This window comes from Orcinus orca, chromosome 7 (assembly GCF_937001465.1).
Source record: "Orcinus orca chromosome 7, mOrcOrc1.1, whole genome shotgun sequence".
Lineage (NCBI taxonomy): Eukaryota > Metazoa > Chordata > Mammalia > Artiodactyla > Delphinidae > Orcinus > Orcinus orca.
In genome coordinates, this window is record NC_064565.1 from 6,208,221 (window position 1) to 6,225,159 (window position 16,939).

The 16,939-nt window shown below is 38.2% G+C and overlaps 1 protein-coding gene across 8 annotated transcripts in view; it reads right to left on the reverse strand.

The window, feature by feature from the left end:
- EPB41L5 (erythrocyte membrane protein band 4.1 like 5) overlaps nt 1-16,939 on the reverse strand; it is a 146,980-nt gene that overhangs the window by 87,708 nt on the left and 42,333 nt on the right. For 6 of the 8 annotated variants that reach the window (XM_033400236.2, XM_033400237.2, XM_033400234.2 and 3 more), the window contains 8 exons: nt 14,693-14,813; nt 14,489-14,576; nt 13,613-13,701; nt 10,946-11,015; nt 7,961-8,011; nt 5,911-6,080; nt 4,155-4,261; nt 3,048-3,066 (listed from right to left, as the gene is read on the reverse strand). In XM_033400236.2, coding sequence (XP_033256127.1) covers nt 3,048-3,066; nt 4,155-4,261; nt 5,911-6,080; nt 7,961-8,011; nt 10,946-11,015; nt 13,613-13,701; nt 14,489-14,576; nt 14,693-14,813 — 715 coding nt within the window. The remainder of the gene's footprint in view (nt 1-3,047; nt 3,067-4,154; nt 4,262-5,910; nt 6,081-7,960; nt 8,012-10,945; nt 11,016-13,612; nt 13,702-14,488; nt 14,577-14,692; nt 14,814-16,939) is intronic. The other 2 variants (XM_033400240.2, XM_033400235.2) reach the window with 1 other exon arrangement.

Consider the following 16,939-nt stretch of genomic DNA (forward strand, 5'->3'; position numbering starts at 1 on the left):
GCACAGTTTAAAAATTAACTCCAAGAAAAATTATAGTGTATAGCCCAGAAAAGGCAGCAAATTTTGTTTTTTACCTAATTAAAAATTCACGGAACTTCCCCGGTGACACAGGAAGAATCTACCTGCCAATGCAGGGGATGTGGGTTCAAGCCCTGGTCCAGGAAGATCCCACATGCCGCTGTGCAAAGAAGCCCGTGCGCCACAACTACTGAGCCTGCATTCTAGAGCCCGCGAGCCATGACTACTGAGCCTGCGCATCACAACTGCTGAAGCCCGAGCGCATAGAGCCCATGCTCCGCAACAAGAGAAGCCACCGCAGTGAGAAGCCCATGCACCACAATGAACAGTAGCCCCACCTCGCCGCAACTAGAGAAAGCCCGCACGCAGCAACGAAGACCCAATGCAGCCAAAAATAAATAAATAAATAAGTAAATTTAAAAATAAAATAAAAATAAAAATTCACGATGGACAGAATCCCTCACACTTCCTCTCTCCTCTACCCACTTATTTATTTTTAACAGCTTCCTGACCGCTAAAGGGACTTCAGGGGAATCCTTACTCAAAAAGCAGAGTGATTTTGTGATTAAGTCACTAATCACAGCCTGGCTTTAATGGCTCTCTAAGTGGAAAAAAACCCAAAACTGAATAGGACACCTCCAGCTGAGGCTCACCCTACTCAGTACCCAAAACAAACGACTTCTCCTTTTGAAGAAGCTCTAGTTATACTGACACATCTCCATATAGGAGTGTAGACACTGTTTTAACAAAAACTAGATTTGTGAGTATGTCTTGAATCTCACAGTTTACCAGGCATTCCAGGAGGCTCTGGTACAACAGTGGTTGAGAAGCATTACGTGAAACTCCACACTGTAATATACACTATTAATACTGATTCATCAGAAGGAGGACTTGGACAACAGTGACTGCAGGACAACAGCAGACCCTCTCCCCAGCAAAACAAACATGTAGCTGCTGAAAATTATTCTTTAAAAAAATCATTAAAAGGCATACATCAAGTGGAGAAACATTTATTTAAGAAAATCTAGTAACTTTTAAAAAATCTGATCTAAAAAAACAAAACAAAAAAGTTACTAGAGAATGAGAGGAACATTTTTTTGTGATAAAATAATTATAAACAATACATGCACCTAACAAAAAGCCCCAAATACATGAAGCACAAAGAATTGAAGGAAGAAACAGACAACCGAACGACAATAATTGGAGACTTCAATAGTCCACACTAAATAATGGAGAGAACTAAGTCAAGACCCGTGATGAAACAGAAGTGAACAACAGTAAAAACCAAGCAGACCTAATAGACATTCATAGGACATGACACTCAACAGCAGAACAGACATTCTTCTCAATTGCACATGGAACATTTTCCAAGATGAACTACATGCTGGGACATAAAAGAGGCCTCAATAACTGTAAAGGGATCAAAGTCATGTGAAGTACATTCTCTAACCACAATGGAATAAATTACAACAAACAAAAAAAAGGGGAGAGGGGAAAATTTAAGCTACAAACGTCGAAATTAAGCAACACACTCCCAAGTAGCCAACGGGTCAAAGAAGAAATCACAAGAGAAATTAGAAAATAATTTGGGATGAATAAAAATGAAAATACAATATACCAAAACTTATGAAATTAAAGTGGTGCTTGGAGAGAAATTGGATTAAAGTGGTGCTTGGAGAGAAATTAATAGCTATAAATGTTATATTAAAAAAGAATACAGGGCTTCCCTGGTGGCGCAGTGGTTGAGAGTCCGCCTGCCGATGCAGGGGACGTGGGTTCGTGCCCCGGTCCGGGAAGATCCCACATGACGCGGAGCGGCTGGGCCCATGAGCCATGGCCGCTGAGCCTGCGCCTCCGGAGCCTGTGCTCCGCAAAGGGAGGGGCCGCAGCAGTGAGAGGCCCGCGTACCACACACACAAAAAAAGGAATACAGATCTCATATACTAATAAACCAATCTTCCACCTAACGACACTAGAAAAAGAAAACTAAACCTAAAGCAAGCAGAAGGAGTGAAATAATATACCAGAGAGAAAATTAATAAAATAGAAAATAGAGGAACAGATAAAATTGATGAAACCAAAAGCTGGTTCTTTGAAAAGGCCAACAAAACTGAAAAACCTTTACCTAGACTGACCAAGTGAAAAAGAAACTCAAATTACTAAAATCAGAAATGAATGAGGGGACATCACCACAAAGCTTATAGAAATAAGGAGGAAAAGAGAATAATATGAACAACTGTATGCCACAAATTAGATAACTTAGATAAAATGGACAAACTCTGGAAAGACACAAACTCCCAAACTGACTCAAGATAGAAAATGAAATATGAATAGATCTACAACAAGACACTGAACTGGAAATTTTAAAACTTGCCACAAATGAAGTCCAGGCAAGATGGCTTTAATGGTGAATTCTACCATACATTTAAAGAATTCTTTACAAAACCTTCCCCCAAAATAGAGAGAAACATTTCCCAACTCATTCTGTGAAGCCAGAATTACCCTGATACCAAAACCAGATGAAGACAGTACAAGAAAACTAGAGACCAGTGTCTTTGATGAATACAGACACACAAATCCACAACAAACCTAGTGAACCAAATCCAGCAACATGTAATATAAAGAAAGACTGTACACCATGACCAAGTGGGATTTCTCCCAGGAATAAAATGAACTGCTTGTGTACAAATCAACCTTTGTTCTCTGAGCTTCCTGTGTGCAAGGGCTACAGTTTATTCATCTTTATATCCTCAGTCACAGGCCAATAACAAACGTACAATATGTCATTCTCATTATGAATAGCACAGCCACCCAAGCCCACACTTTTTCTTTAAGCTGCTTTATTTTTCTTTCTGTCCATTTTACCCAGCATTATGATGTGTTTATCTGCTCCCTGCTAGATCCACCGTGCTCAGGGGCAAGTGAACACTGTGACAGACCTTCAACAGACATTGGTTCAATTAACGATGCAACTACAGAAACACTAAAACATTCGGTTTTCAATTCCTAAGTTGCAAGACATTACCCACCTGAGTTCTTCAGGTTTTCCTGTACTTGCCGACAGAAAAAAACAGAAAACATCCCATTAGATTCCTCCAACATGGTAAACTGCTTTACTATTCACAAAAGTAAATCTTGACTCATTGCTTTGTAAGCTGTTTCCCAACTACAGATTTAAAAATCTTCACTTCACGAAAGTGTTCTATGGCTCACGCCATTCAAGTAAATAATGACAATGATCTCCAATTTTTAAGTAAGGCAATAAAATGAGCATACGTTTAAAAAAACAGAACCATCTGCAAGCCTTTAGAGTGAGCTGACAGTGAAAAATCATCAGTGGAGTCTAGGAGGTAACTAAGGGTTTTAAACAAATTGAAATGGTTTCATTTATAGCTACATATTATTTAATTTATAGATACATCAAAAATTATAGCTATAAATCAGTTTTTTAAAAAACTGATACTGCCAACATCAGGTCACAGAAGTTGTTTTTGGATAACTGGTGATGACTCTGACATTGGACATACTTAAAATTCAATCTGTATTTTAATACAAACTCAGATTTGAAACCAAACACAAGTTTCAGCTTACTGGTCAAAGTAAACCATTCTCTGTATTACATAATTAAAGTAACAAACAGCAAGTAACATTTATGAATTTGGAAATGTCTATGTACCATGTACACTGATGATTAATATAAAAACTGTACTTAACAGAACCTTTAATATTATTATAATACATACAAAATAAAAAATTTATTCATCATATACAAATGTTTTAAAATATATCTGCGGGGATTTAACAGATTATTATGAATGAGATCTGGAAGTCAAAAACGGAGGGAAAATGTTGCTCTAGAGAAGAACTAAAATAGTTAAGAACAAAAACTGAACACAAACTCAGCACAGTGTCAGAACTGGGGTTAGCATAAAGTCTGATCTCAGCAACAGTATAGGCAGTTTTCCCCCGTGTATTCTTAAAAACTGATTATGCTAGAACCAAATTCAGTAAAGAAGAGTACTTTAGTTGTCTGGAAAAGACTAAGAGGACCGAGGCAGCCTCCTCTCCAGCCAACAATACCAGCACAGGATGCACTGCCAGGAAGAATAGTCCTTTGAAACAGGGCTGCACTTCACCTTGCATTTGCAGAGTTCGTCGAGAATACCGTTTGCTGGGCCTCCTTTCAAAGGATGTTGATCTTCTTGCTTTATTGGTTTTTGTGGTCTGATACTCAGTTTTCCCACTAAAATAAATGAGGCATATTAACAGGAATAAGAGAATTTGAGGCCTACAGTAGTCAGATACACAAAAATGAGAGAAAGTCTACACTGCGGTTCTCCTCAAGAGAACCATCCTGAACTTCCTTCCTGAATGACCTATGAAAAACAGTGTTGACGTCTCTCTTTACCACACCATTCTTTCACTCTTTAGGCTTGTGTGAAAGATGCAACACAAATTATATTGTTTTTTCTTAATCATGCACATCACCTAAGAACATAATAAATAAATTTGAAATATCTGTCGTTTTATGGAACTCCCTTCTCTTTCCCATCCACACTCCTCAATGCAAGATGTACAATTAACTCAAGATTTTCAGTTACTTTTTCTAACTGTGATATACTTTTCAGATCACTTTTCCAGAAATATTAAAACTATTGTCCTACTCACCTTCATTTCCATTTAAATTCTGCTAAGAAAACACCTCCCCACTTTTAATGTAAGTAGAATAGAAGCTCTCTTGCATGAACCCCACACACAGTGAAGATGCCACATTACTAATATTATCCATTCCTTCTTTAAATTACACTGACGATTCTTGTGACATGCCGAAAACTCACCATCAATAAGCTACTCTGAGGTAAACCAAAACATTTCTAACTTATGACCAACAAACAAGGAGTCTGTAAGAACAATGGAACGTCAGGTTTATAAGGACCAGAAATGTCATCCAGATTAATTTCCCAGTACTGCATCATACTCTTTTTCTACATGGTATCCAGCTGTTGGATGGAGACCCCTTAAAACTCTTGTTATGTGGATTTAAACTGGGGATTAATACATAAAGCAAACATCAATGTCCATCAACAGGTAAATGGATAAAGAAGATGTGGTATATATATATATATATATATATATATATATATATATATATACATACACACACACACACACACACACACAAAAAAAATGGCATATTACTCAGCCATAAAAAAGAATGAAATAATGCCATTTGCAGCAACATGGATGGACCTGGTGGGTATTATGTAAGTGAAGTAAGTCAGACAGAGAATGACAAGTACTGTATGATACCGCTTATATGTGGAATCTAAACAATAAAATAAACTAGTGAATATAACAAAAAAGAAACAGAGTCACACATACAGAGAACAAAATAGTGGTTACTAGTGGGGAGGGGCACAATGCGGTAGAGGATTAAGAGGTACAAACTATTATGTATAAAATAAGTAAGCTTAACCAACATTTTATATAACTATAAATGGAATATAACATTCAAAAATTATAAATCACTATGCTGTACACCTAAAACTTACATAATATTGTAAATCAACTATACCTCAATAAAAAAAAACTTCTTTTAACTGGAAAAATTGTTAATTACTCCTTAAAAATAAAGAAAAAAGGAAGAAACAAAAACATCAGGAGGGATATGAAATCCATTACACCATTACAATATTCTCCTGTCTATTCAGGAAATTACAAACAATAACAATATGTACCACTTTTTCTTTTATTTTGGCCAATGGAAAACACTGGCAAACCACTTCACCTCTCTGTGCCCTAGTTTCCACATCTGTAAAATGAGAAGCTGGGCTAAATTTTCTGGCCCCTATGAAATAATGAAAGGCAGAGCAAGCAGCTATAAACATTCACCTGTATCTAAACCGCGACCCTAATCGAATAAATCCCGATCGGTGAGAACGCTTCTGGACAGGGCCTCGGAGGCGGAAGAAGGCGTGATGCTCCACAGCACACTTCCATAAATGTTTGCACGCTTTGGGGTGATCCAGTCTGAAGACAAACGTATGCTCCTGTTCTTTGCCCTGAGAAAGAAACGCATGTTAACAGAGGTAATTATTAGCTCCAATGGTCTTGTCCCCTCGCATTCAGCTATGAATACAAGCACAGCAAGAGCAAGAATCAAATAATAAAGCATCTAGTTTGCTCCCTGAGACTCTGACACTCTTTAGAGCTACTACATAAAACAGCAGAGTTAAAATCAAGCTGCCCATTTTCTCAGCCAATATAAAATTATTCCTATTTTCCCTCTACTTACATGATCTCATTTCTCAGAGACATAAAATGAGCCTTTATCTGCCATACTTCAGGATAAATGTATAATATAATTTAAAGGTTCATATAAGATCTGGCAACATACGTAACAGCCTTAAAAGTGGCCACATTCTTTATTATAGTAACCATACTCACAGGAATCTAATTACACTAGTTAACATTCATAGACACTCTTCTAAGAATTTCACATGAATTGCTTCAATGAGTAGATACTATCACTATCTCCATTTCACAGATAAGAAAACTGAGGCTCAAGAAATTAAGCCCAATGTCACAAAGCTACTAAGAGAGGAAACCAGAATTTGAACGTAACCATTGGTCCAGAGACTACCTTTGTAACCACTAAGCTATCCTGTATCTCTAGGGGAAAAGACTTTCTCAACACCAAAATTTACACCCAAAGATTTTCTTCACAGTCTCATTTATAATAGTAAAAACTGGCACAAAACCCTAAATGTCCAAAACATGAGAAATGTAATAAACAATGATATTATTTACAAACTATACAGACAGATAAATGAATAAAAGATGAATGAACCAATGCAGTACTGTTTATTCATACTGCAGAATACTATACATGGGTTAAAGTGAATGAACTAGGTCTACCTGTTTAGGCAAAATAAGCAAGCTGCAAAAAAAAACCCCACCCTAATACATATGTATATTATATATAATATATATGTAGATTTATAAAACATTCTACCACATTTCATGATGTGGTTATATTTACAACAGGTTAGAAAACATGAGAATGATACCCTGCGAGAATGAGGAAGAAAGAGAGAAGCTATGGCTCAGACCTTAGCTGTATCAAACAGAACTTCTTAATTTTTTTTTTTTTTTTTTTTTTTTTGCGTTATGTGTGCCTCTCACTGTTGTGGCCTCTCCCATTGCGGAGCACAGGCTCCGGACGCGCAGGCTCAGCGGCCATGGCTCACAGGCCCAGCCGCTCCGCGGCATGTGGGATCTTCCCAGACCGGGGCACGAACCCGCGTCCCCTGCATCGGCAGGCGGACTCTCAACCACTGCGCCACCAGGGAAGCCCCAGAACTTCTTGAATGAGACAAACAGCACACGACCCAACAGAAAAATCAACAACAGGCTTAAACACGCACTTCATTAGAAAGACTATCCAAACATCCAATAAATATATAAATAAGTGTTAAACTGAAGCAGTCATCAGAGGAATGCAAACTAAAGCCACAAAATGATTCTACTACCAGAATGGGTAAAATGAGAATGAGAACTCCAAACACAAGGCAAAGAATAAACGGAACTCTCAGACACTCAGGGTGGGAGTGCAGCTGAGTGTGTAGACAGGCTGGCAAACAGTGTGGCGGCCTCCACAACAGCCAAACACACGCACATGCCAGGGCTCAGGGCAGCACTCTTCTTACTAGCCAGAAGTTAACAGCAACTCAAATGTCCATCAACAGCAGGATGGATAATACTAGTGTATTCACAAAACTGAATACTATATAACAGCAGGAATGCGCCAACTATAACCACCTGCTGCAGCAGGGGTGAAAGCTCACAGCTACAGCCCTGAAATAATACAGAAGCAAGACACAAAGAGAACAGTCAGCCAGGTTTCATTTACATAAAGTCCAAAATATAAGCAAAAACTAATCTCTGGTCTTAAAGCCAGGCCAGGAGAGTGGTTACCCTTGGGGAACTGTACCTGTGGGGCGGAGCACAGGAGAAATTTAATTCTGCTGCAATTCTGTTTCCTCATCCTGGTGCTGGTCATACAAGTATACATAAGAATTCAACACAAGCTGTACATTTATTTTTACACTTATCTGAATGAATGTTATACTTCAATGAAATTTACCAACAAAAACTACACATAGAAAAAAACATGAGAAAATAGATAACCTCAAAACAGGGAAAAACTTTCTGTGACACAAAACCCAGAAGCCATGAAAGATTAATAAATTCACCTATTTAAAATTTCTTAAAGTGCATGACAAAACCCACAATAAGCACTGTTGAAAGAAAAACAACTATTAGATAAAATATTTATAATGTCTGTGACAAAGGGCAAGACCTATAAGAAAAAAGCCAATAACCCAAAAGAAAAATGGGCAAAGGAATAGACAGTTTAGAAAAAAGGAACTCAAGTAACTCAAATGTATGAAGAGATGTTCAATATCACTCATAATAACAGAAATAACATGTAAACCTACAATGAAATTCCATTTTTTACCTTTCAGATACAAATGTGTTTAACTCCTTCTCAGGAAATAGGCCTGTACACTAAAAACTATGCAGGCTGGTAGGACCTCTCTATATCCAGGACAAATGCACATAACCATTCAACCCCACAAACCCCCTTCTAGGAAATTATCCTACAGTTACCTGCCAGTGTACAAATTAATTATATATAGTGAATAAAAGAGTGAATGTCAATTAATTGAGAACTGATTAAATAAATTAGAGTACACCATACACTAGAATACTATGCATTTTAGTTTGCTTTTATGAGAATGAAGAACAACTTTAGGTACTGACGTAGAAAACATTCCAAGTTAGAACATAAAGTTTAAAAAGGATAAGTAGAGAACCCTGTATATAAGTATGGCAACCTCTGTATAAAAAAGAATTGAGGGAGACTTCCCTGGTGATGCTCCTGCCAATGCAGGGGACATGGGTTTGAGCCCTGGTCCAGGAAGATCCCACATGCTGTGGAGCAACTAAGCCCGTGCACCACAACTACTGAGCCTGCGTGCCTGGAGCCTGTGCTCTGCAACAAGAGAAGCCACCGCAATGAGAAGCCCGAGTACCACAATGAAGAGTAGCCCCCGCTCACCGCAAATAGAGAAAGCCCACGCGCAGCAACAAAGACCAAATGCAGCCAAAAATAAATAAATTAAATAAATAAATTTTAAAAAAAAGAATTGATATACACATTTGCTTATATGTATCCTCAAAAAGATATCCAAGAAGCTAATACTATATTAGATCAAATCTAAAATGCTATCAATTGTGAGATGCACAAGTATTTTATGACCCAGTAAGAACAGGTATCACCCATTAAATTATGACCATATTTTCTTATCACACAGAACTGTATTTTATTCTTCTTGAACGATTCCTTTAGATTTACATACAAATATCATTTAATCGCATCTGTGCTTACATAAAAAGGAAAATATTTGTAAAATAGATTGCTTTTAGATGTGAAATCTGCCTCTTCTGAATCATTTTCAACTCATTTGTTGATAACATAATGATCATCTGTGCCATCAAGAGATTTCTTTTTAAAATGCTCTCTTATTGTCTCTGATTTTCTTCCAACCTGTGTGATAGGGCAATCCTTTGCGTGCATCTCAGTAATATAACCTAAAACTTTCAAAAAACTTGTAACTGCTTCATCTAATTTTCAGGATCTTCTTTTTTTAGGTTCTGCTAAGTGGCACTACTCACACTTCACTGTGCAAACAAATCTTTTTAACATTTCCCCTATTTCCTTTTATTTGTATCCATCTATACGTATATTTCAAATTTATTACTTTGCATGCAGTAAAATTACTTTTTTAAAATTTACTCACAATTCTGTGGGTTTTGAAAATGCAGAGGATCATGCAACCACCACCAAAATCAGGATACAGAATAGTTCTCTCACACCCCCAAATTCCCCGTGCTGGTCCTTTGTAGTGAAGCATCTTCACACCGCCAGTCTCAAAGGATCAGTGAGCTATTCTCTATTCCTACAGGTTTGCCTTTCCTAGACTGTCATATAAATGGAATCATACAGTCATAATCTCTTGAGTTGGGCTTCATTTTTTATTATAAATTTATTTCATTTATTTATTTTTGGCTGCGTTGGGTCTTTGTTGCTGTGTGTGGACTTTCTCTAGTTGCAGCGAGCGGCGGCTACTCTTCCTTGTGGTGCACGGGCTTCTCATTGCAGTGGCTTCTCTTATTGGCAGAGCACCGGCTCTAGGCAGGCAGGCTTCAATAGTTGTGGCACACAGGCTCAGTAGTTGTGGCTCGCAGGCTCTAGAGCACAGGCTCAGTAGTTGTGGCGCATGGGCTTAGTTGCTCCGCGGCATGTGGGGTCTTCCCGGACCAGTGTCCCCTGCATTGGCAGGTGGATTCTGAACCACTGTGCCACCAGGGAAGCCCCGGCGGGAGGATTCTTAACCACCGGGTCACAAGGGAAGTCCTGAGTCGGGCTTCTTACACTTAGCATAATTCATCTGAGATGCATTCGTATTGTTATGAGTTTATCAATTAGGAACTAGATTTAACTGAAAAAAAGATAATCCTTAGTACAGAAGGCTTTATTAAAGAATTTATTAGGTAGATCTTTTTGATTAATCTTTTTGATCAGGGACTAAAGCCATTTAAATATAAATTTTTATATATTTGAGATATATTGTCAACAAAGGAACAAGAGAAGTCTTTTATTTAATCTTTAACCTTAAAGACAGAAATCTATAGTTTTAGGATGGTATGACCTAAAGCAGGAAATTACTTAATTAAGTTATTAATTACACTAAGTTTCTGTTCTATGGCTCTATAAAACAACATGTGTTCCCCCTTTTAGAGCCTTAAGTTACCATATAACACAGTCACTGTTAAATATGTAATACAATATAATTCCTACCTGATCATCATCTTCTACAACCACCAAGGTTAGTTTATTCTTCTTAAAATCCAATCTGGTTATCTTGGGCCTATAACAATATGAGAGTAACAGCCGGATTTCAATAAATGTTCTCTGAATTTAAAAACTTTGTTGTTACTTCAAGCATATTAATCATCTAACTTCTGAATTGAAAGCTGGATAAGAGGGTAAACATAACCTGCACTGCCCAGCAAAAAAGTCTCCAATCTAAAAAATAGTTAAGGTAACAGAAAAAAAATTTTCAAAAGCAATACCTTTGGCAAAATTTCTGCTGCACATATGTAAGACATTAAAAATGTTAAGAAAAAAGAAAATGAAGATCTATCTATATATCATATATATTCATAGGCCCCTAACGATGGTGGAAGAGATTCTCCAAGCCTAATGTCACAGTAGCAGCACAGGAACTGGATATAGGAAAAACTATAAAGCTTTTTAAAAGGCATAAAAAAAAATTTACTGATCTTCAACTCTATTTTCTATAGCAATTTTGATTAAAGACATCTTTAATTTAAGAAATAAAAAATTTTTAAAACTTCACTCTATGGCCCACTTTCCATCTCCCACCTGTACAAAAATCCTAAGCAACCTACCAAACTTATCTCTGTACTTCTATGAACTGTGAATGTGAAAACAACATGACTCTCACTCTCACTAATTTTTAAATATAACTTATCTAAAATAGAATTGTAAAACAGAACTTGTTTACAAGAGCTGTACTAAAACAGTAAGTAAATAAAGAAGTATAACAGGAGGGGAGAATCTAGCATTTAAGTTTAACAAATACTTACATAGTGCCTAGTAAGTGTCGGGTACTCTACTAAGTGTTTTACATGTATTAATTCAATTGATTCTTATGAGGTAGTACAAATGATGCTTTCCTTATCTCTCTACCTGGAACGTTCTCTGGCCATGAAGGATGCTCCACCTGCCCAGTGGGCAAGCTGGAAGGCTCAGAGAGTTCACACTTAAGGACTAGAGAAATACATAATACAGCTTTCTCACCCAAGGGACAAGTATAAAGGTGTTACACTCAAGTGTCCCAGGGAATCTCTAGGAGGTACAAAAAAAAATGAAATACTATCTTCACCTTTCTGAGGGAAAATAATTTTCACCCTAAAATTCCATTCTCAGCCCAGTTATCAAGAAAGCATAAGAGAAGAATAAACCATTTTAAGGCATCAAAGGATTCAAATAATTTACCTCGTACACCCTTTTCTTAGGCATTACTTAAGGATGTATCAGAAAAACAGAAGGAAAGACAAGAAAATATGGAAGACGACACAGATTCATAACTGAGAAAATGGGAAAACAAAGTCCCAAGATAAAACCTGGAGAGCAGCCTGGAAGAGTCAACAGTTCCAACTGCAAAAGAGTCAGCTCAGGCAACCCCGGAGGATTTGAAAAAACTCAAGGAGACAAAGGCAGGTCATTTAAAGAGATGTGTGGGGTGCATGAGAGCCAAGAGCTCCAGGAAAACAAAGGAAACATAATCCCAGTTGTGAGTTCAAGGATTTCGGGGCTGATGAAGGAAAAGACGGGAGCAGGAGACAGCAGCACTGAACAGCGGGGCTCTGCTGAGGGGTCCCTTCAGGCCGCAGACCTTCCAGAGGAAGCGGCCCAGGGCTCCCACCTGGGAGGGGAAGAGGGTAAGGGAACTCCCAGGAGGGAGGAAGACCAGAGAGGCAGGGGAATTCCACGTCTAGGGCTTGGCATCCAGCGGCAGGGGGACAGGTCTCTGAGCCACAGAGCTCCGAAGAGCAGGAGAGGTCTGGGGTCTCTTACAGCTACAGGATTTGCTTATCCACGGCTAGCAGATGTGAAGTGCAGTTTGCAGTGAGATATGCAAAACCAGGCATGCTCTGAATGGCTAAAACTACACTTGTTGGGCTGTATTTAAAGCAACTGAATGTGTAAGAATTTGAGTTTGGCACTGGCGGGCTCTGAGCTAAGGGTCCTGGCATGTTATGAAGAAGTAAACAACTGATATCCAACAGCCAACTTCAGCCCATGTATATAACCCAGGCTACTACTTAGCTCCACACTGGTTCTGACAAACACATAATAATATAAACACTATTTCCTGATTTTCAGCTTTTAGAAACAACCAGACAAAACCTGAAGAACTTAATTATGGTTATGAAATCCAAGTAATATCTACCCTTGATGTAAAAGTAACATGAAATATAAGTTAGAAGTATGGATGACAGAAGCTGGGACCCAGGAAGAGAAGCACAGCTCTAAAGGAGGGTAAAAGTATTACTATCTCTTTCACACAAAAGGGGCGGGTGGGTGGGGAGTAAAAGACCGTGAAACAAAGCACACTCAAGACAGCAACATAACTGTGGGACGGAGGGAGTGGCCATGTGAACACTTAATACACAGAACTAGATGCTATCTATGTTAAGGCATGTATTTTGACATACCTTGAAACTAATGGAAAATGCAACTAGAAGACTTTAAAAAATTGCCTCGGGGGAGAAGACTAAAGACGAACAGGAGGATGACAGGAGGTAGCTGCAGTTCACTTCCAAGCTTGCCAGAGCTATTTCCAAATTCTGCTTTCTGTACTAACTTCATATAAGTGTTTCTATTCATTAAAAAAATAAAACAACAATAATTATCTTTGACATTAACTCTGCTTACCAAAAAAATAAGCCAATTTTGGTCTCTCCTTCAAAAACAAGGACTCCTGTTGGGGTCAGTCCCAAACTGTAGTCATTCCCATCTCTGGCCTAATTTTAGGGGAGCAACATGTGTTAGCTTTATCTGAATAAAACAGGTTTCACATTTTCACACAACTGCTTAATTTTCTTTTCATATTGAATTATATTAATTACATACAGACTAGTATTAATATGAAGGTGTTTTCAACAATTAAAGAACCCAAAATCACATTCTCAGTAAACTTCATGCATATTAATAGACACTATAGTTTTAAGGTATGTCTTCATTGGAAATACATAGTGATTAACTCCCATGACAAAGAAAGCTTTCCAGAGTCTTCCCAAATTCTAGTCACTATTTAAATCACAGATTTTGAAAAAGACTGCCTTTCTGGGAAAATTTAGCTTCTTAAACTAAAAATAACAAATCACTACATAAGCTGTACTAGACTACAGCTTATCAAAGTCCTCTCAAGCTACAAATTTTTAACTTTACTTTCTAAATTATTTTCATTTTTACAGAGCCTACTCAGCTTACATGATAAAAGATGAAATGAATATGAAGTGAAAGAATAAAAAGTGGGTTAAAAAACAAAAAAAACCACAACAGCAACAGCTTAAAACCAAAGACATACCTTTTTGGAGATTGTGGCTGTTTCTCCTCTCTCTTATAAGGAATTTCTGTGTGAGACTCCCATCATTCAGTATTTACCCTCAATCTTCATAACCACTCATTCAAAGAACCCGGTGTTAGCCCCTGCAAACTCCACACTCCCCCTCACAATGAAAGAATCCATAATCACCTTGAGTCTTGAAGGAATAACGCTTTTAAGAAGTATCACCACACAGTGCTTACCTTGACCACATGCATATCAACCCCATACATTTCTAGCCACTTGGCTTTATTCAGATAATTGGTTTCAGCTTGTGCTGGTGTCTGACCTCTGAAATTTAAAAAACAAAAAATTTTAAGATGATTATGAATATACAATGAATTCTATACCAAGCAGAGAAACAGAAGAAAACATAGGAAATCACTGTTGCGGTGATGTGACGGTACCTGCATTCCTTCCATTTCTCAAAAACAGCCAGCTCCATCTCTTCCGTCTGAACGGGCACAAACCTGAACTCAGACACAAGTTCAGGACTGTGCTCGGCAAGGTCGTAGTCACCAAGTTCAGCTACAAACGTAAGTTTCACAGTTATGTTTTGTTAATAAGTTTACTTCCTGCTGAATCCTTCTTCAAGACCCATTATATTAATAAAAACTGCTAAGAAGATTAGATTCTTTCTTAAACTACAAGGCATTCATAACACCCAGACCATTCCCAAAAATAAATCTAGCTTTGACTTAAGACTTATCTGTCTGTACACACAAATCAAGCACTTGCGGTTGGTAGTGTATTTTCAATTAAATGTCTTTCTCTTAATTTATTCATATGCTATAATGTTTAGCTTTTGAAAACCTCTTTTAGACTTCCATAGAGAAATACCTTTTGATCGTATATTGAGTAAACAAAAATATTAGCAATCCTTAAAAAACAATTAGCTGGCATCTGTTAAGAAGCTAATATGCACAGAACATGACATCAAATATCACTGTAAGAAATAATCACCGTCCTTCCTGGAATTTTAAATTATTAATCCCAAAGAAATAACAAAAAAAAAGTTACTAAAAAATACCTTGTGAAGGCAGCAGGAAAAGAACTGGGCAATGAACAGACATTTATGTGCCCATGTGTGGTTATCTCTGAACTGGGCTTGGGGAAGGAGCGGAAACAATGATTCTAATATTCTATTCTTTAGAAATATTTCCTTTAAAAAAATATTTTACTCTAATTAAAATATTTCCATTTTGATAAAAAATTTGGCTGTGGAAAGAAAAAGTACATGAGAACTACTTTGATCATAAAAATGGTAATAATTTGTTGCTTCCTGAGCATCTAATTTACACACTAGACATATTACAGATGTACTGTCATTGAACTTCACAACAACCTTGGAAAATATTCTCACTCCTACTTCACTGCTGAACAAAATGCTCTTCTGTCTGGATCACAAGTTCTTTAAGAAGCCCCAAACCAAATCTGCTACATAATGTTGTTCAGGATATATACTAAAATGGTAAAGAAAAACTGAACTTGAGAGTGTGAGAAAAGTGATAAAGATTATTCTGATAAAACAGAAAATCATAAATGCGAAGCAAGGAGCTCATTTTATGAAGATGGGAGTAACACTCCAGCTGAATCACTCTTCAGGACCTTAATAGTTAGTAGGACTTGGTAAGCTACTAGACACGGGACAACGGGATGCCTAAGACGTAGTCTGAAGTTTGGAGGAATCACAACAGTAGCAGTGCCACACCCACTGTGTGGCCACATGGCGTCGGATGAGGATGAGCAGCTCTGCTCCGAAGCCCTGGAGGCTGCCCGTGTCTGTGCCAACGAGGACCAGGTGAAACGCCGGGGCAAAGATGCTGTTCACATTTGCGTGCAGCCCCACCCTTCCCACGTCATCCGCACCAACAGGATGCTGTCCTGTGCTGGAGCTGATGGGCTCCAGACAGGTATGCAAGGGGCCTCTGGAAAGCCCAGGGCACAGTGGCCAGGGTCCACACTGGCCAAGTCACAATGTCACCCGCACCAAGCTGCAGAACAAGTAGCATGTGATCGAGGCCCTCCACAGGGCCAAGTTCAAGTTCCCTGGCCACCACAGATCCTCCTCATCTCCAAGATGTGGGGACTGACGCAGTTTAACGCGGATGAATTTGAAAGCACGGTGGCAGAGACCCAGCTCACGCCGGATGGCTGTGGGGTCGAGTACACCCCTAACCGTGGCCCCTGGACACGCAGCGGGCCCTGCCCTCGCGACAGCCTTGGCGCCGTCCCTCCTTATGTGTGCCCACCAATACATCCTACTTTCTTGTCAAACAAAAAAAGGTGCCATGGATGCAAGAGAAAAGTAGGAAAGATTTTATTCAGGGAAAAAATATGATAGGTAGGGCTAAGAGAGAATATTACACAGCCACATGCATGAATCAGACAATGAGTACTTAGTGAGCATTACTTTGAATGAGTGTTTTGTTAAATAGACAAAAAATGTATAAAAATCATATTTTCAAGAAGTGTATACTTTGGCAGTCACAAAACTTATGAGACACAGAATATAAGAAGCAGTAAGTGGTGGAACACAGATGCTGAAAGTGACAGCTTTTCTGTAGATCTGAGAGTTTCAGAATTAACAACCTCACACAGCAATTAATAAAACAAAAAATGTGCTTTCAAGAAAAGAGGCACGCAATTATACA